The following is a 19,000-nucleotide window of genomic DNA, read 5'->3' on the forward strand; positions in this document are numbered from 1 at the left end:
GGGCGCGGGGGGAGCGAGGGGCGGGGCGCGGGGGGGAGGGGCGGGGCAGGGGGGGAGGGGCGGGGCGCGGGGGGAGTGAGGGGCGGGGCGCGGGGGGAGGGGCGGGGCAGGGGGGAGAGGGGCGGGGCGCGGGGGGAGCGAGGGGAGGGGCGCGGGGGGGAGGGGCGGGGCGTGGGGGGAGCGAGGGGTGGGAGGGAGACGCTTCCGGTTCCGCGTGCAAGAAAAGCCGGGCACGTGACGCCGCAGAGCCCGGCAATTATTTATTAATCCCGGATCAATACAATGAGTTATTACAGATGTCCAGTAAGCGGTGGCTCAGACAAGCTATAAAACAACGATCGGAGTGCAAAGTATACGAAAAGAAAGCAAGTCACTGAAAATAAATACATAAAATAGATAAAGCATATAAGTTAAAACTGCACAAGTACATCCATTCCCAGGCTTGGGCAAGGCAGCAATACAACAGCAAGCTCACTCCCTCTATAACATTGCACATGGACACTTCCTACCCCCCCCCCACTACTATCTCCGACTTGGTCCCGCCCGGTCACGTGTGGCGCGGTCGCTGGGGTAGGGGGAAGGGGAGAGGGAGCGGGGGAAGGGGAGGGAAAGGGGGAGGAGGAAAAGGGGAGGGGGTGACGAAGGGGTGGGGGGAGGAGGAAGGGAAGGGAAGGGGTGGGAGGAGGAAAAGGGGGAGGAGTCACGGGAGGGGGGAGGAGTCACGGGAGGGGGGCGGAGTCACGTGAGGGGGGAGGAGTCACGTGAGGGGGGCGGAATCACGTGAGGGGGGCGGAGTCACGTGAGGGGGGCGGAGTCACGTGCGTGCGGCAACATGGCGGCGCTCAGGGTGGTGTCACGCTTGTCGCTGCTGCTTCGCGGCGCCGAGTTGGAGGCGGCGCCCCGCGGGCTCCTCGCGCCGCCGCCGCCGCTGCTGCCGCTGCCGCGCGGCTGCCGCCGCCTCGCGCTGTGGTGCACGGGACACGCGGCGGAGGCGCCCCTCGCCACGCGGGGCGGTGAGTGGCTGAGGGGCGCAGGGCCCCCGTAGAGGCCTCGCGCGGGCTGTGCGCGGCGTGAGGGGACGCGGCGGGGGCTGTCGTCGTCGTGGTGTTTGCGGAGGCGGCGGTGTCGCCGTAGAGACGGGATGGTGTGAGGGGAATGGTCTTGCGTGTGAGGCCCCATGTTGCCGGTGGCTTCTCTGCTGCCGGCGATGTTCAGAGCCCCGCGCGTGTCCACTCCGACTCGTGTTAGTGTGCTACCAATGCGCATTGGCGTGCGGCTGGGCTTCCCCCGTGGATACCCCCCCCTCACCTTGTCCATCACATTCGTCGTCTTTGTGTTTTTAGTGTAAATTGCCTCAATGCGGAATGTAGCGCAGTTGTGAGTCTTGGTTCACCTCTGGTTCACCGCCCTCCTCTGTCTGGGGTCATCCACGCGCGCGCCACCTGCTGGAGTGGTGGTGATGGTGGTGGCTGCACATTCCATTGGAGGGGTTCTTACTGGTAGGAACCACATGGTTCCACCAGCCCACAGGGGATTATTGTGTCCGTCTGTCGTGCATGCATCCAAAAATGGGAGGGGCTGGGTGGGGGGTGGGGAGGGCACCACGGGCTGGTCACCCCGTGGTGCCCTTATAAAACTCAACGTTTAACCTACTCACGCCGACTTGTGCCCGCCCTCACAGTCGGGCACATTTGCGGAATACACCACGCCGCCGTTGACCCTGGCCATTGACCGAGCAACCCAACGTTCCTACCAGCTCCCTCCGCAGGAATGTGTTGGGGTTAGATCGCGTTAAACTGGCGTTTCCACTACTGGCTCGGGATCGACAATAGGAGGTGGTCACCGCTCGATGTACATGAAAATAAAGACGTTGACCCGTGACTTTGCCGATTCATATGTTGTGGTATATCAACTTTTCAAAGCTTTATATGCCAAGTTACACCCGTTCAAAATTCCTTACCCAAATATGCAAACTATGACGGTGGTTCCAGATTATTCGATGACGCCCATATCTTAATTTGTGTAGTGATGAACCCAATCCACCCTTGTTGATTACCATCAATAATTATTTTACTGGTCTCTATTTAATTCTCAAACCTTCCTCTGTGATGCACATCCCGATCTAAACGTGCCGCCGTTCCAGGCTACCACGTTCTCACTCTCTACAGACACCTACATCGGACCAATCCCCCACCACTGGTATATAATCGGTCAAAGGAGGTTGCAATGGGTAGAACGTGTACAGAATGGAGGAGGGCTGGATACTTAAAATGAAAACTGGAGTGGGCACCCAGAGGAAAGGGAAAGTCCTAAAGAGAGTAGACTTGGAATGACATGTAGACCCAACAACTCCGGCAAATCACGAAAAGTTATCGCGTTGTGTGGCATCAAAGGCTTTGGCGGTGATGACACGTTGACCTTGACCAATCGGCTCTCGCCGTAGGAGCATCCATCACAGACCGTGCACCCTCCGAGTGGCGTGCGCTCACGTTCACCGCGGTCTGTCCCTCCCCCCAACCGCAGTGCATGGGCACTCGAGCCTGCTGCCGGGCAGGGGCTTCCACACGTCGGCCACAGCGTTGGCAGCGAAGAAGGACTACTACCAGATCCTCGGTGTGGCAAAGGATGTGGCACAGAAGGACATCAAGAAGGCTTACTATCAGGTGCGGCATTGCGTACATTTCCCAGAATGCAGCTTGACGTCATACCAGCACTAAACATTTCCAGGGACGGGCTTTTAGTTTAGCATTCATTGTTTTATCTTATAAAAAACCACGACTTCTTTCTCTGCCAAACCCTCTGCCTGCAAGGTAGAAGCCACGCGACTGGTGTGTGCATGTTCTACCTGGAGTTTAAAGGTCCATTGATAAGTAGATTGCACCACTGCGGCTAAACGCTGTGTGATCCATGCTTTAAAAACACATCCGAAATATGATCACGTGACTTGACCTTGCTAATGTTTACGGAATGGCTCATTCTCGATTCTTCTGTGGTGAAATGAGGTTCAAAAGTAAACTGCTCTTCCAAAGATTTTTAGGACCAAAGCAATTGGCTGTGTACCCTTTTGTTATGTTTATCATCACCAAAAATTGTACGAAAGGAGTAAATATGTAACATGTCATTTTATTATCACCAATTAAAGCAATAATTAAACTACTATAAAAATAACTCATTAAATTTGTGGATTTACTTATTAAATGTCTGTGAAGAAGTGCTCTTTGACCTGTGCTGACTTTTTTGAATACCAACAGCAGATGTTAAATATCCTCCAATGACCTCTCGACAATTTAGCCCCATTTTGCTTGACAAGCTTGTCTGCTACTGCTGCAGTGACGGTCGAAACCAGTCCAGTGTGTTTGCCCACTTTTATCATTCATCACGAGGTGGGGGGGGGGGGGGGGTAGAGTTTCTCGGGCAGACTTACAGATCCTCAATCTGTAAGTCCCTGGTCTAGAATGGATTACCATCCATATTAGCATGAATTAGTTCGCTTGAATAAAATGTTTATCGGAGCCCTTTAATCTTTGATGCACGCCTGAAGAGTGTTTGCTTCATGTGGTTTGACAGCTCGCAAAGAAGTACCACCCAGATACGAATAAGGAAGATCCCAAGGCCAAGGAGAAGTTTTCGGAACTGGCCGAGGCCTACGAGGTAACAGTCCTCACCCACGTGCTACATGAACGAGGTGGAATCTCCATCTGTTATTGCTGCACTTGGTGGAGTTTCCATGCAAAATATATTGATGATAAATAATCATACCCCTTGGCTGCCTCGGGTCTGAGTGATGGCTTTGCGAGTGCAGGTGAGAGGGGATGACATTGTGGCCGTGATGTCACTAGAGGTCGCTGCGGCGATTCACCTGAAAGTCGCTCGCAAGTCTCTTCAGTCCGTTAACGAAGCGTTACAGTTATCGGGCGTTCTCTGACGTGCTGCCTCGTGTGTCTAACAACGCGGCTGTGAACGCTCCAGATATGCGCATGCCATTATTGACTGCGAAAAACGTGTCGCGTGCATTTACGCGGTCAGATTAGTCGCAGCGTCTTCACAGGCAACATGAACAATGTGATGGTGCATATCTCCGTTTACTACATTGGCTGAACGATGGATATTCTCCATTCCGATGGCAAAAGATAGTTTTTCTTGGATAACCACCGTTCACTTGCAGCTTCAGCTTGGTGAAGTTGCTGTGGCCCACCCTGTACCAACGGCTGCGCGTGTAACACTTCATCGATTTTAAATGACAGGAAAGTCTCCGTTGGCCGGTATCCATGGGGAATGGAGGCTGCCGGTTAATCAAATATGCCGGTTATCTGACCGTTATGGTTCACAACATTTTCCATGTATGTGACATTTTTCAAGAAAGAAACTGAATCCTACGTTTTAACTTTAACACAATCAATAATATACTCTTTTGACAGAGGTACTCGCCAGTCAGTTGTAGAGCATCCCATCAGAGTGCCTCACTATCGCTGTCACTCATTCCTCAATCCTCGTAGCATGCCCCTGCCATTTACATCATTCCGTGTCACCGTTTTGTAATCTCCCGTCATCAAGCACCTTGATTGAAGGCGCTCTATAAATATAGATTCAAGCTCAGCACTATGCGTACAGCGGAGGTCTCGCCTGGACCGCACACACACACACAGCTCTTGCTCCGCTTCTCATCATCGAGGCAGTCCGTGGTCACCTCGTGCGAGCGCCGACTCCGATTAGACGAAACCGCGACGAGCCGCGCGTACCTCTCTGGCCCACGCGTGTCACCGACGCCGAGTGCCCCGCCCCCTCTTCCGCCGCAGGTGCTGAGCGACGACGCCAAGCGCAAGCAGTACGACACCTACGGCTCTGCCGGCTTCGACGCCGGTTTCGGCTCGGGAGCCGGCACAGGCGGGCAGCAGTACTGGCGCGCGGGCTCCACCGTGGACCCCGAGGAGCTCTTCCGCAAGATATTTGGGGAGTTCTCGCGGTCCAACTTCGGGGACTTCTCCTCCATGTTTGACCAGCCTCAGGAGGTGGGCTCGCTGCGCACGTTGCACGAGCGGCACCGTCGCGCTCGTCACACGAGCACACAAAGCGCTCGTGCCACAAATGAAAACGCGATACCTTGCTGCTGATCTCATTGAGGAGCTATAAACCATCTTCATGCGAACGATGCTCATCCTTGCAGCAGCGGCTTTTGGCTGGCCGTCGAACAAAGATGGTGGTCACCGCATCGCACGCGCTTTCTGATGCCATTCTGCGACCGTCTGGAATGCTCTTCCAATATTAGGAAGGCACTGGAGCTGTAACACTTTTAAATCTAAATTGAAATCTCATTTATTGTTGTGCTTGGTTTGCTGTCCTTCCCCCGCACCTCTGATTAGCACGATTGGCTACGTACGGTGCAAAAGAACTTGAATAGATGTATGTGTTTCACTGCGATGTGTGTGTGTGTGCGCGCACAAGAGACCTAATGCGCGCGTCTGCTTGATCTCTCCACTCAGTTCTTCATGGAGCTGACCTTCACACAGGCGGCCAAGGGAGTGAACAAGGAGATTTCTCTGTTTATTAACGACACGTGTCAGCGCTGTGAAGGGCGCGGCAATGAGCCGGGCACCAAACTCCAGCGGTGCCACTACTGCAACGGCACGGGCATGGTGAGAACGGGCGCCACTCTCAACTCTTCATTTATTTTATAAACAAAACAATTTTTTTTATTTTACCAGGGAAGGCCCACTGAGCTATATAGCTCTGATTCATGAGCCTAGCCATCGCATGATAGCTCGCCAACACCGCCACTCGCCAACACCGCCACTCGCCTCCCGATCAGCATGGTTGGCTACATACAGTGCGAAAGAAGTTCAATATATATGCAACATACGTACATTGCCGACCGGGTGAATGTGTCAGTTAAGTGGGTGAGGCTCGCAGAACCGGTGATGCTGAGCATGTTTTGAATGGGGTTGTGGTGAAGTTTGGAGTCTTTGAGTTCATGTCTGCCAGACATATTTGTTGGAAGGAGTTGTTGTAGTTGGTCAAAGTGGGCCTGTCCATGCGGTGTTATATAGTTCTCCTCGGCAGAGTGTTCCACGACAGATAGCATCTAGAAATAACCTCTGTTGCAGACACGTGTATTATCCTCCATTTAGTTGCTTGGGCAAATGACCCACCTTATTTTTGTAAGTTAACAAATACTCTTTAATTTTACATTTGTAGAAATGAGTTTAACTTCTGGGTGTATCTTATTGCTTGTAATGGAAGGGTGTGTGTTGGTAGGCATTCTGGTGGTCACCATGAGGCTGGAAACCAAAGGGAAGATAGTGGGATACTGTTAGAGCATATCTATGGGTCTATGGGTTTCCTGTGTGAGTCTATAGGTCTCTGTGCATGTTTGTGTGTCTCTGTGTGAATAGAGATCTCTTTGTGAGTCTCTGGATCTCTGTGTGAGTCTATCGGTCTCTGTCAGAGTCTGTGGGTCTCTGTGCTAGTTATAGGTCTCTGTGTGAGTCTATAGGTTTTTGTGTGAGTCTAAAGCCAGATGGTGTTGGGAGTCTGTCAAGGCATACGTTGGAGGTCGCGTGTCGTCAGTGCAGCGTCTGCGGGATCCCGCGGATGGTACCAACGTTGGCAATAAATTGTGGCGGTGGCAATAACGTTGGCAGTGATGACATGTTAATCTTGGAACGGAGGGTTTACAATTGTGTGGGTAACCACCACCAAAGGCTTGTGCACCCATGCCGGCCTGGCGCGTGTGTTGCAGGAAACGATAAACACGGGGCCCTTTGTGATGAGGTCCACGTGCCGCCGGTGCTCCGGCAAGGGCACCATCATGACGAACCCGTGCACACTGTGCCACGGCTCCGGGGAGACCAAGCAGAAGAAGACGGTGGTGGTGCCCGTGCCCGCCGGTACCGAGCCGCGCCCGATGACCACACACCGGCGTGCAGTGCACCACACCGGCGCTTTTTATGTTTAGTTTATTGTCCTTCCCCGGCACCTCTGATAAGCATGGTTGGCTACGAACAGTGCAGAAGAAGTTTTACATGCATACGTTCAAACGATAAAATACGTTGATGTGTGGTGTGCTCAGGAGTGGAAGACGGACAAACGGTTCGCATGCCTGTGGGGAAGAAGGAAATCTTCATCACGTTCAGGGTACGTCGCCTTCGCACCTCCAACACGACGTACTGAACTAAAACTATTTTTATTTTACCACCCCACCCCGCTCACGCGCCACATTGCCGGCCTTGACAGGCGCCGCTACTTGCCAACAGCGCTCGCCCCAACAGTCCGTTGAGGCTACACGTTGGGGGGGATCTCTCCGTCCTTTGCACTGCCCTGCCTGACCGTCGGGGCATGCTCCATCTCAACCCCGCAGGTGCAGAAGAGCGCCACGTTCCGCCGCGAGGGGGCGGACGTTCACTCGGACCTCCACATCTCCGTGGCGCAGGCGCTGCTGGGCGGCACGGCGCGCGTACAGGGCCTCTACGACTCCTTCACCATCACAGTGAGCCTCGCACGCCACCACTCACAGTGACGGCGCTCTCCTAACAATAACGTCTCTAAACAGAGGACCCCCCTGGTGGTCCGCGAGGCTACTACGGAGGGTGTGGCTGCGGAAAATAAAAAAATACATCATCCTCACAAAGGAAATGTACAATTTCAAATAACTAGTAGTAGCGTGTAGTGGTCCGCAAAATGTTTGGAGGTTGGAAATGGGTCCGCACATTCGAAAACTAAACTGTTTTGTATTTTACCAGGTAAGATTCCACTGAACTGTTTCTCTTTTCAGAAGTGATTTGGCCGCAAATGATAGCCCAATGAAGTGGCTTATGTAGAATGTATAGCAGCCACTGGTGGCGAGACAGTAGCGGAGGCTGTCTCTGGTGTAGGCCGTTTCAAGGGCAATGCGTACATTATTATCAATGCACGTTTGTTTGCATGTTTTACTACAAGCATGATGTGTGGTTAATGCAGACCTGATGCTTTGCAATAGGTATCTATTTGGTGTTTGAACATCTCAACACCCCCTGTGTTGTTGCTGCAAAGGGTTGAGCCCTTTTCTTTACGACGAGCATTTTTGGTAGCGAGTGTACAACCCTCTGCTGAAATAAAGCTGCCTCATGTATATTGTTTGATCATACTTCACCGCACTGGTCAGTGTGAGTTGGGGAAGGAGGGGTCTAGCTCGGGGTTGGCTAGGTTGTTGATTGTAAAGCCCTCTCTGCGTTGCTTAGATACCAAGTGGGGTCCAGCCGGACCACCGGATACGCATGTCTGGCAAGGGAATCAACCGCGTGAACAGCTACGGCTACGGAGATCACTACATCCACGTCAAGATCCGCATCCCCAAGTGAGTCCGCTCCCCAGCAGTGTCCGCACGTACGTACGTGTCCAGTACGTAGCACGCCAGGTATCAGAGTGTGGCGGTTATGTCGCTACAGTTCTCCGCGGCGAGTACGATGTCTTGAAAAACAGCGGCGCTACGCCTCTCTAAATAAAATTCACGCTAACCGCTTGTGCGTTTCAGCGGTGAACGGGACCCCCACTCTGCATCTTGCAGACGTCTTGGAAGGGGAAAGATTTGAGACTGGATGGGCGCACCAGCCACAGTCTGCTGGGGTAGCGCTGCATGGCGTGGGCGGCAGGGTGCCGCAGTGGTACATCTGCTGCGGCGTAGAAATACGTTTCCTGCAGGATGTCGTGGGTTCAATCTCGACCCTACTGTATATTTGGAGTTTGCGTGTCTCTCTCCCACTAGTTGCATGGATTTTTCTCCAGTTTTTCCCTCCACATTTAGAATCAACGCACGTTTAGAGTATTTGGCTGCTACTGGAAATTTCCACGTGACAAGCCGCGTCATTGAGCCATCATTTGATAGGCAGAGCTACACAGCTCAGTGGGGCCTAACCCAGTAAAATAAAAATAGTTTAGTTTCAATAATAACAACAAAGAACGTACGGTGCGTTGCGAGGACACGTGGTGCGTTGCTGATACGCGTTGCCTTTGCCGGGGGCCAGACGCTTGTCGGAGCGCCAGAAAGCGCTGCTGCTGGAGTACGCAGAGGAGGAGAGTGACGTGGAGGGGACGGTGGCGGGCATCACCAGCACGAGCACAGGTGCCACACGACCATTCTCTTGCTCTCCACCGCTTTTGCATCGCACGCCACGATTCGCGAAAGCAAGCAGCTTTTTGTGGCACGCCGGTTTACGTCGGAGGGGGGTGAGGTGGGGGATGCGTTCCTGAAAGGTGCGGCGATGACGACGGATATCGAAACGGCAGAATTCAAAGCGGGGATTACGGGGTCGGAGGTGGTGGAGGCGAAAGAGGCTGAGAGGCGACGGGTAACAATAAAAGACGGACGATGATGCTGTTGGTCGCGACGTGAGTGTGTGGGGTCGAGACGGCGCAAATCATCGGGTTGCGGTGTTGACAATAAAGCGACATTGTCTTTTGCAAAAACGACGTGAACGTGGGAGAGACGTAAATTGGGGCGATACTGTGATCGCACTGAGGTCGCTGCAGCGTGAAGCATCGTCCTGAAGGTGGCCGGTGTTACAGATATAATAATAAACTCGTTTTTCTAAAGCGAAAATCGCCCAAGTTGAATTTGCTACTTTAAAAGGAAACCCGGCAGCGCCACGAATCGTGACGCGGGCTGGGTTGGCGTCCCTCCCCTCCCCCCGCGTGGCGGCTCCCGTTCGGCGACGAGACGCGTGGCTGCAGGCGGTTCCGTGTGGGATTACGCCGCCGTGTGGTGTGCCTGTCCCCTGCAGAGAGGAGTAAGGCCAGCCACGCCTCGGACACTCGCTCGCAGTCTGAGCAGCAGCAGCCGGAGGAGGGATTTTTTAATAAATTAAAGAAATTGTTCAACTGAAGGGTCTTCTTCCCCGAGGCAGGTAGGATTTATTTTTATTACTCATTCAAAATCAATTATTTCCAATTGGTCGCTTCTTATCCTCTTGGAAGACAGATAAGCGTGGAAGGTTTCTCCGGAAGGTAATAAGGGGGTGGAGCGCACGGTGGTTGGGGCCCATGTGCAGTCTAAAGGAGGACGTCACATTAGTGAGATGTTATCGCCCACACCGGGTATGCAGGTGGTCATGGGTTTGATCCCGATCCTGACGCCTGTTGTATATTTGGAGTTTGCGGTGTCTCATCTCCCTCTGGTCACGCGTTCAGATTATTTGGCTGCTGCTATATATTTCCACGCGATAAGCCACTTTATTGAGCTGCCATTCGTGGCCAGGTCACGTCTGAAAAAGAGCTAATGGCTAAGTGGGCTTTATACCTGCTAAATAAAATGGTAAGAAAAATTGTTTATTCTCAAGGTAACGAGGAAGAGGATCACACGGTGGGTTGGGGGGGTGTATTTGCCTCGACCCGAGCTCATGACAAGCCACTTCGTTGAGCTATCATGTGATAACCAGGTCGCTTCTGAAAATGAGCTGTATAGCTCCGTGGGCCTTACCTGGTGAAATACAAATTGTTTAGACGAGTTGAGCGATGATGTGCTGCGGTGGCATTGGCCACGTGGCTGTTTGACCTCCAGGTGATGTCATCGCTTGCTAGGGCAGCAGTACGCGGGGGGGGGATATTTTATACATATGGAGGTGGTGGTGCGCTACCATTCAGGGGGTACTCCCTCGCCTGCTGCGTACTGTCCACTGCTTCGTGCTGCTCACTGCCCACCGACACTTGCCGTACACTGCTGTGTGGTGCCCACTGACATTTGCTGACCACTGCTGTCCCGTCGCTGCGTGCTGCCTATTGCCGTTTTTGCTGCCTACTGCCGTGCTCATTACTACGTGCTGCAAATTTCTGCCCACTGCTACTCGGTTTTAATAGTTGACAATCTCAAGCTGCCCACTGCTGCGTGCAGTCTGCACATCCTACTGCTGCCATTACTGAGCTATACAGCTCACCCGTGCTGCTGCTGCTACTGTAGCGTCACAACGCGTATACTTTGACCTCGGTGCCCATCCCTGCGTGCTCAGCGTCTTGAGGAGCGGTTGTACCCCGATAGGGAGTGTTCGAAGTGTAAATGTGTATAAAGTTACACAGCATGAAAGCTGTTCACCCTACTAGCCATGCTAATTGCTGTTTCCCCTCTTAGGGAAGCGTCCGATTGTAGGATGTTTGACTGGCAGGGTGGCAGAGTGGTAACACGTGCCTCACAGAAAAAAGGACTATGGGTCAATTTACGACTCTGAAACCTTTCTGTGTGGAGTTTGTATGTTTGTACCCCTGTTCTGTGTGGGCTTCCACCAGGTTCTGCAGTTATCTCCTCCCATAGCTAAGAAAACACAATATTACTGGCATTGGACAAACATCCCAATGCTCATAATAATTCATAATAAACGTTTTTGGGTTAGATCGCGTTATTTATGAACGTGTCGTAACCCTGCCAATGCTGAAAAAATACCTGCAAATTACTCAATAGGGATTACATTATAGCAACATCGTATGTATGTTGAACTTCTTTCGCACCGTACTTAGCCAACCACGCTAATCAGAGGTGTTGGGGAAGGACAACAAACTAAGCACAAAAAGCAGTTATAAAGAAATTAGTTTACAATTTAGAATCGTGGCATCGCCCCCTTGTTGTGAAAACTTTGCACGACCCTCGAGTTTTCGATTCCCGCTCACGGCCAACATCGGCGACGATTATCTGAACCGGTCCTGGCCCTCCCCTGGGTGTAGCGGGCATGGAGCTGGCCACTCACCCCCTCGTGTGCCGTGCCAACCTTCATAGGTGCAACTCGCTGACAGCACTTGCCCCAATCAGTCTGTTAAGGCAATGGGGAGATGTCTTTTTAATGTATATATCGCTCTGTCCTCTCTCTTTCTGCAACAGGGAAAAGGTGGACTGGTACCTAGATGTGCACAAGACTGCCGTGGAGGAACAACACGGAAAATATGACCTGCCCTTTCCCATGGCCTACTGCCCTAGCCGATAGAAGATATATCCCCCACGCCCCCGTCTAGCTACGTCTTTGCACAGCATTATTGTACATCACAAGATCACATAGACACATAATAGGCGATTGTAAAGTAAGTGGCAGGTCGTGTTTACAGACTAAAGCGTCATGCTTTTAAGAATAATCCTCTGTACAAATGTTTCCTTAATGTTCAAAGTTCCTGTCGGTATTTTCAAAATTAAACTAATTATGCCTATACAGTATTTATTTTCGCTCCTTGGTTGCTATTTTGGTATTTCTAAATCAATTTTAAGTTTAAGATTCAAAGCAAAAGATCATAATACATGCCCCTAAAGTCTTCAATGAAGCTAAAATGCACAACTGTCCATTGTTATGCTTTCACTGACGAAACCCGTTATGTGGATAAATTATTTCTGCTTTTTAGGAAATGGGCTTGTTACGTGAAGACTGAGCTGCATTCTGATTAAAACGTAAACTATTAAGAGACGTTCATTATGTTATGGTACTCAAAATAAATACTTGGACTCTCAAGTAGAGCTGCTGCCGCTGTGATGTTAATGGTCGGCACACCGCACGTGCAGTCCAGATGCTGCAATTTTGACCTGGCGAGGCAATTGAAATAACCAGCAAGTTTCTTAAACCTACTCACACTTTCCAATTTTACTAGGCAGAGACCCACAGCTATTATCTTTTTTAAGAATCAACCTGGCCACAAATGATAGCTCTACAAATTAGCTTGTGGAAATGTATAGCGGCCAAGTACTCTGAAACGTGTGATGTTGATTCGAAATGTGGTGGGGTCACAGATGGTGCATCAGGCCAGTCGTCTCAGTCAACCGATGGCACCTGGATCTGTCCCGTAACCTGCCAGCGAACCTTCAACACTTCACGTGGCCTCAAAGTGCACATAGCCTGGCACAAGCACCATGGTGATGTCACCGCGACTTGGTGGCGAATGGCAGTTGTTGAAACCGCTGGGTTGAGTAATATCGTTGGACTGCCCAAACCAACCACGTCTGCACATTCTGCCACAATGCTGTGGCCTGTCACCACGTCTACGTGCGGAGCCAAGAGAGAAACCCCCAGTGGCAGGGCAGTGACAATTCTGGCAGCATTGAGCTTCATGGGGTGCGAGTCTGTGCATGGCATGCGTGTGGAAGGTACATTTGCATGCATTAGCTTGCAAAAAATTACGACTTAGCTTGTTAGACCTACCACGTAGAGTAAAAACATTGTGGCTGCCCTTTTATTTTATACTCTCAAGATAAATATAACAAAAGTATTACTCTAGCATATGAATTGCATGATGAAACTAATTCATTTAATATCAACAATGCAGCATATTGCAGACATCAATTTAAACGCGTCATTCTACTCATGTTGGAAAACCTTCAACACGTTCCAATTCCACGGGAATATTTATTTTCCGCAAGGTATAAATCGTTACGCATGCACGTGACACATTTCCAGAAAATATTGGAAGATTAAGTTTTGCCGCAGCGCGTTGAGTATTCCCGCGTAGACCCTGTTGACGTGATCGCAGGGACCTGGCGACGCTGGGCCTTGGCCCTGACAGTAGAGAACGAGGCCCGCCATCAGACCTCCAAGCGCGAGAAGCAGGAAGAGCAGCGCCGGGACCCTGCGGCACGACCAGCGACCAGCACTGGCGCGCCGCCGCCGCCGCTCGCCAACCACAGCGTCTACCGGCACACATGCGCATCCTGGTGAACACAGCGGTGAACACTCCCGGGGCATCGGCAACTTTCAACTCTTAAAACTGGCCCTGGCAGCGAGATACTTTCAAATACACCCCCCATGCACCTGGACAGTGGTTCCGCCCTCGCGGACACTGCGACCGTGTGGGCCGCGCCCGAGAGCCTCACCATGCGGTGACGCGCTGGGTTTGGGAGCCGGGGTCTCGTTCCGCTGCCGGAGCCGAGCCTGCGCCGCCTCGTACTCGCGCCGCCTCTTCTCCTTCTCCATCGCCTTCTGCTGCTTGCGCAGCTCCCTCTTGGCCTCCTCCTGTCGCAGAAGCTCGGCCTCCTTGCGCGCCTGCTTAGCTGCACGCGTGGACACCGTAAACTATAAATAAAAACTTTTATTTCGACCAGCTAAGGCCCACTGAGCTATGCAGCTCTTTTTCAGAAGCGACCTGGCCACGAATGATCGCTAAATGAAGTGGCTTATCATCACGTGGAAATCTATAGCAACCAAAAACCCGAAATATGTTGATTCTAAATGTGGAGAGAAAAACCGGAGAACCCCGAGAAAAATATACACAAGCACAGGAAGAACATGCAAACTCCAAATATGGAGCATGCGTCAGGGTCGGGATCGATTCCACGACCTGCATACCAGGCGAGGGAGTTAAGATCTCACCAACATGGCGCCCAAAAGCGTGAACTCAACCTGCTGGTACTACAGGGCTTCGGCACCTCCCCCCCAGTGCACTGTGGGTAATAATGCGATATAAATTTACAGGTATCCTTCGATTTACGAAAGGGACGCATTTTAGCGTAAATTTTATTTACAGAGGCGTGGCGCTGCTTTTTTAAAAGAATGTCCTGTAATCACCGCAGAGAACTGTCACTCTGTACGATAGCTGGTGCCAAACTGCCACACACCCTCCCGCGTGGCCTATGACTTGTGATTATATACGGAATTGCAAGTAAAACTGTAAGTGTATGTCATCGGAAATGGTTAAGTACGATTCTCTGTCCAATTCACGAGCCACACTCTTACATCGCTCTTTCTCCAGACGTTGCTGCTGGGCCTTCTCCTCTTCCACCTGCACCTGCTTCATATACTCCACCACCTGGCAGGGGATAGAACATTGCCAAACGGAACACTGAAATGTGGTGAATCATTATTTTACCGATCATTGTCTATCCACTGCTGGGTAACAGGTTTTTTTTTTATATGGATGAAGGCATCCCCATGCCATCACCATCTCTGCAATCCACCCTCCAATTAGGCACCGAATAGCACGGATGGTTACATAGGGCGCGAAAGAAGTTCATCATACACGCATACATATCTTGCTCTTGCACATGAACGAAACTCATCACTCACAGCTCTACGCTGGCACATTCTCCAATTTGGCTGCTATTCTGTCACGAGTCTTGTCCAGTGGTCATGACCCATACACGCAATGTGTCCACTCACCAATGACGAAATAAAGCCCCCTCCCTGTCGAGTTTCCGCTCCTCCCTCAAGACCCACCTCTTCTCCCTGGCGCGTCCTTCCCTCCATCCCGAGGTAGTCTCGTAATTCCCGTACCCACTAAACCTCCCTCCCCATACCCCATCCCTATACACCATTAGCACCCTTGGCTACCCTCATTTTACCACTCATAACCTTTGTAAAGTGCCTTGGATAAAGGCGCTTTTTAAAATATAAGACAAGAAAACAACAGCGTGCTTTGTGTAATGGGTGATTATTCCGGTTAGCAATATTACTTTAGAGGTCAATTGGATGATTTGTTGTGAAGCTACACAACCACTGTGTTGCAAGTGAATTTCACTGTTTAAACGCACAGGTGATCTTTACTGATGTCATCAACCATTATAATGATGGCATTTGCAGTTTAAAAGTGTTTTTAATAAATATTTCACCTGGATAATCACTTGAGATGGGACATTTACAAGGGTGTCCAAAATGTAGATTAACACAGCAAATCTGTTTTAACAGCATCAAGCATGGATTTATATTAACGATACTAAACTTGTTTACCCAAAAAAAGCCAGTCTCAAGAATGATCTTCAAGAGGGCCCGGCCAAGTTTTTGCAATGATTAACTTGCAGGTATTTTTTAGACATTGGGAGGTTTGGCCAATACCAGTTACATTCTATGTTTTGTTCGCTATGGGAAGAAACCTGACAACACAGAAGAAATTAATTCAGAACAGGAGAACATACACACTCAACAAAGAATGAGCTCGTCGGACATGGAACCCAGGAACTTCTTTTTGCAGTGAGACACAAGCTGTTTTTTTTACTTTCCCATTCTCTCCCTCTCCCCTCCCTTTGCCGCTTCACTCCTTCCCGTCCCTCCCCAATGCATACCTGCCAATCCCTTATCAGTGCCTATCTTATTACAGACTAAATCAGACCTTATTGGTCACCGCGTGCCCTTGCAAATCTCAACGTTCATCCTACAAAATCCCATGACAAGGGAGAAACATAAACAAATAAACACATTTGTTTCCTGTATTGAAAACTCAGTTTCTCTGTATAAGAATACGGGTAAAACGTATGGGTTGACAGGTATGCCAATAGCCCTTTCGTGATCCCTAAGTACCCCTCCATCACTCATTCCTTGCAGAACGCTCCTGTCAACTACTTCATTCCATGTCACCGTTTTGTAAGCTACGTAAATCAAGTGCCTTCAGTGAAGGGGCTCTACGTATGGTGCAGAAGAAGTTCAACATTACCACCGCACCACTTTGCCACTCGAATTGAAGCTCAACACTCTACGTGCGGCGAGGCCTCACCTGGACTGCACACAGCTTGCACTGCTTCTCATCGAGGCAGTCCGTGGTCACCTTGGCAAGAGCTGGCTCGAGGGGATTGTCCTTCAGATCCAACCATTTCAGACTCTGCAAGACAGTGCAACACAAGTTGGTCACTTACATTAAAGCATCAGGATGTAACACGAGATTCACAGGGTTGTTTTTGCCTCATGGACAAGTAACTTAACTATCTTAACTAGTTTTATTTTATCAGGTTAAGCGACTTAGCTCGACAAAGTGGCATATCACATGGAAATTTATAGCAGCAGCCAAACACTCTCAACGTGTGATGTTGATTCTAAATGTGGGGAGAACAAATAAGCCAAGCCAACTCGAAATATACAGCAGGCGACAGGGTCGGCATCGAACCCACAACCTCCTTCATCCCAGGCGAGGTAGTTAACATCTTGCCACCATGCCATTTCACATTCAATTGTGTCAAGAGCAGCAGCGTCGTGTGTCATCGCCTCAATGTCTCCTTCATCTTTGTGGAACGGGGCTTTGCATCGTTACGCGTTGTTACGGTCTGTTCTGGATGACCACGGTCGCACACTACTCCTGGAGAGTTTTTAATTTTCCACTTGTGCATGATCAGGGTATCTGCAGTGAACTGACGAGGGCCGATGAGGACGACGTCTCCCCCCATGCGGGCGGCTTGTCACCTTGAGCCGAGCGAAGCTGGTGGGCAGCGACTGCAGCTTGTTCTGAAAGAGGTCGAGGTGGTGCAGCCACACCAGCTCCCCAAACTCGGCGGGAAGCTCCCTCAGCTGGTTCTTGCTCAGGTCCAGCTTGACCAGATGCGTCAGCTTGCTGAACTCTGGCTGCAAGACGACAATAAACACCACCACGCAGCGCAACGAGCATAAACATTTACACGCACTCCCATACGCTTTAGCTGTTCGAATGTAACGTTAAATCGTTAGCGTTATTGTGGAGAATATCAGTAGTAACATAGTAACATTATTTACAAACAATATGCCTCTTTGCGTTAATAATATTAGCGTTGTGGAGAATTTAAGTAGTAACATTATTTACAGACAATATGCCTCGTATTTATTTTGCATATACGTTGAACTTATTTTGCACCGTATGTAGCTAATCGAAGGTGCAGACGCATTCATTGTGAGGTCAAGAGATAATTTACTCTTCCAAAGACGGCCTCTGGGTGATGCGAGTGAGGGTTAAAGGTCACCCTTTTACGGTGTCTATCAGTGGTTACTCCCTGTTGCGTTGCCACCAGATCATAAATGAATAGCATGTCATTTACACCAATAGCTTAGCAATCCGATCCGGCGCTTGTCAATTAGTACCAGAGATTGTCAACAAGATGTAGAGATGGTTCACCTGCAATGATGTCAGTAGATTGCAAGACAGGTCCAGGACCGTAGCTTTCGGCAACTCTGCCTGCGATAAAAAGGTAACCTTAAGATTAATAGCGTGCACACACACAGCAAACAATGTTACAAAACAAACAAACGTCCACTAACTCAATGTAAAGTTAACCAACAAATCGCGTTTAGGCGGCGTGTGACGTCAGGGGCACGGCTCGGCTCGTGCAGTGGAAAAACGCAACCCGAGTCGATGGGGGATTGGTGCCGCGCTTGGCTCGGCACGGACCTGGCTCGGCTCGGCTCGGCGGATGTGCACAGTGGAGAACGGCGCGGACATCGGCGCGTCCACCCAGCTCCGCATTGTCGAGTGGCAGCGCCAATTCTCCCACCACAGACCAAACCCATTTCTCGGCCAGCCTACGTCTCAACCTCACACGACGTGACCCCCTCGCCCAGACCCCCACCACAAACGTGACCCCCTCGCCCAGACCCCCACCACAAACGTGACCCCCTCGCCCAGACCCCCACCACAAACGTGACCCCCTCGCCCAGACCCCCACCACAAACGTGACCCCCTCGCCCAGACCCCCCCTCACTCACCCCCCTCACCCCCCACACAGACCCCCCACACCGACCCCCCCTCACCCCCCACACCGACCCCCCCTCACCCCCCACACCGACCCCCCCTCACCCCCCACACCCCCCCTCACCCCCACACCCCCCCCCTCACCCCCACACCCCCCCTCACCCCCCACACCCCCCCACACCCCCCCTCACCCCCACACCCCCCCTCACCCCCCACACCCCCCCACACCCCCCTCACCCCCCCTCACCAGCTCGCGCACGGGCGCCTCGGCGAGGCCGCAGAGGCTCAGGTCGAGCTCGCGCCCCTCCAGCTTGTCGCGCAGCGTCAGCCGCTCGCGCCGCGACCCCCCGGGGGGGGCAGCGGCAGCAGCGGCAGCTGCAGCAGTAGCGGCAGCAGTAGACGACATCGCGGTGTCTCTGCGCGGTCACCGCCGCTCGCTCTGTGAGCGCGCGACACGCACACAGGCGGAAGGAGACGCGCGGGGTCAAGGGTCGACACGCACACAGGCGGAAGGAGACGCGCGGGGTCAAGGGTCGACACGCACACAGGCGGAAGGAGACGCGCGGGGTCAAGGGTCGACACGCACACAGGCGGAAGGAGACGCGCGGGGTCAAGGGTCGACACGCACGCAGGCGGAAGGAGACGCGCGGGGTCA

General features: G+C 51.6%; 2 protein-coding genes across 4 annotated transcripts; one reads left to right on the top strand and one right to left on the bottom strand.

Annotated features, from left to right (window-relative positions):
* Positions 1-794: 794 nt before the first annotated feature.
* Positions 795-12,452, top strand: DNAJA3 (DnaJ heat shock protein family (Hsp40) member A3). Of its 3 annotated transcripts, none has more exons than XM_061569750.1 (12): positions 795-1,013; positions 2,524-2,663; positions 3,568-3,651; positions 4,797-5,009; positions 5,481-5,633; positions 6,737-6,884; positions 7,067-7,131; positions 7,355-7,483; positions 8,214-8,329; positions 8,997-9,094; positions 9,753-9,875; positions 11,834-12,452. In XM_061569750.1, the coding sequence occupies exons 1-11, from the start codon at positions 833-835 to the stop codon at positions 9,851-9,853; spliced, it is 1,428 nt and encodes a 475-aa protein (XP_061425734.1). In that variant the 5' UTR covers positions 795-832; the 3' UTR covers positions 9,854-9,875; positions 11,834-12,452. The 3 variants fall into 3 exon arrangements, with proteins under 3 accessions (XP_061425734.1, XP_061425735.1, XP_061425736.1); XM_061569751.1 differs by having other exon boundaries at positions 9,753-9,871; XM_061569752.1 differs by lacking the exon at positions 9,753-9,875.
* A 127-nt stretch (positions 12,453-12,579) lies between these two features.
* Positions 12,580-18,843, bottom strand: LRRC59 (leucine rich repeat containing 59). Its single transcript, XM_061569754.1, has 7 exons — positions 18,593-18,843; positions 17,773-17,832; positions 17,091-17,249; positions 16,411-16,515; positions 14,661-14,733; positions 13,802-13,978; positions 12,580-13,618 (listed from the first exon to the last, which is right to left on the bottom strand). The coding sequence occupies exons 1-7, from the start codon at positions 18,749-18,751 to the stop codon at positions 13,362-13,364; spliced, it is 990 nt and encodes a 329-aa protein (XP_061425738.1). The 5' UTR covers positions 18,752-18,843; the 3' UTR covers positions 12,580-13,361.
* Positions 18,844-19,000: the final 157 nt, after the last annotated feature.

This window comes from Lethenteron reissneri, chromosome 44 (genome assembly GCF_015708825.2).
Source record: "Lethenteron reissneri isolate LAM-NWPU_2019-01 chromosome 44, ASM1570882v1, whole genome shotgun sequence".
In the NCBI taxonomy this organism is placed as follows: domain Eukaryota; kingdom Metazoa; phylum Chordata; class Hyperoartia; order Petromyzontiformes; family Petromyzontidae; genus Lethenteron; species Lethenteron reissneri.

Coding starts and splice junctions, on each gene's coding strand:
- DNAJA3 (XM_061569750.1), top strand. CDS start 833: ATGGCGGCGCTCAGGGTGGTGTCACGCTTGTCGCTGCTGCTTCGCGGC. Junction 3,652..4,796: donor AACTGGCCGAGGCCTACGAG/GTAACAGTCCTC, acceptor CTTCCGCCGCAG/GTGCTGAGCGACGACGCCAA. Junction 7,132..7,354: donor AAATCTTCATCACGTTCAGG/GTACGTCGCCTT, acceptor TCAACCCCGCAG/GTGCAGAAGAGCGCCACGTT.
- LRRC59 (XM_061569754.1), bottom strand. CDS start 18,751: ATGTCGTCTACTGCTGCCGCTACTGCTGCAGCTGCCGCTGCTGCCGCT. Junction 16,516..17,090: donor CCAGCTTCGCTCGGCTCAAG/GTGACAAGCCGC, acceptor ACTGTCTTGCAG/AGTCTGAAATGGTTGGATCT. Junction 13,619..13,801: donor ACCCAGCGCGTCACCGCATG/GTGAGGCTCTCG, acceptor GTGTGCCGGTAG/ACGCTGTGGTTGGCGAGCGG.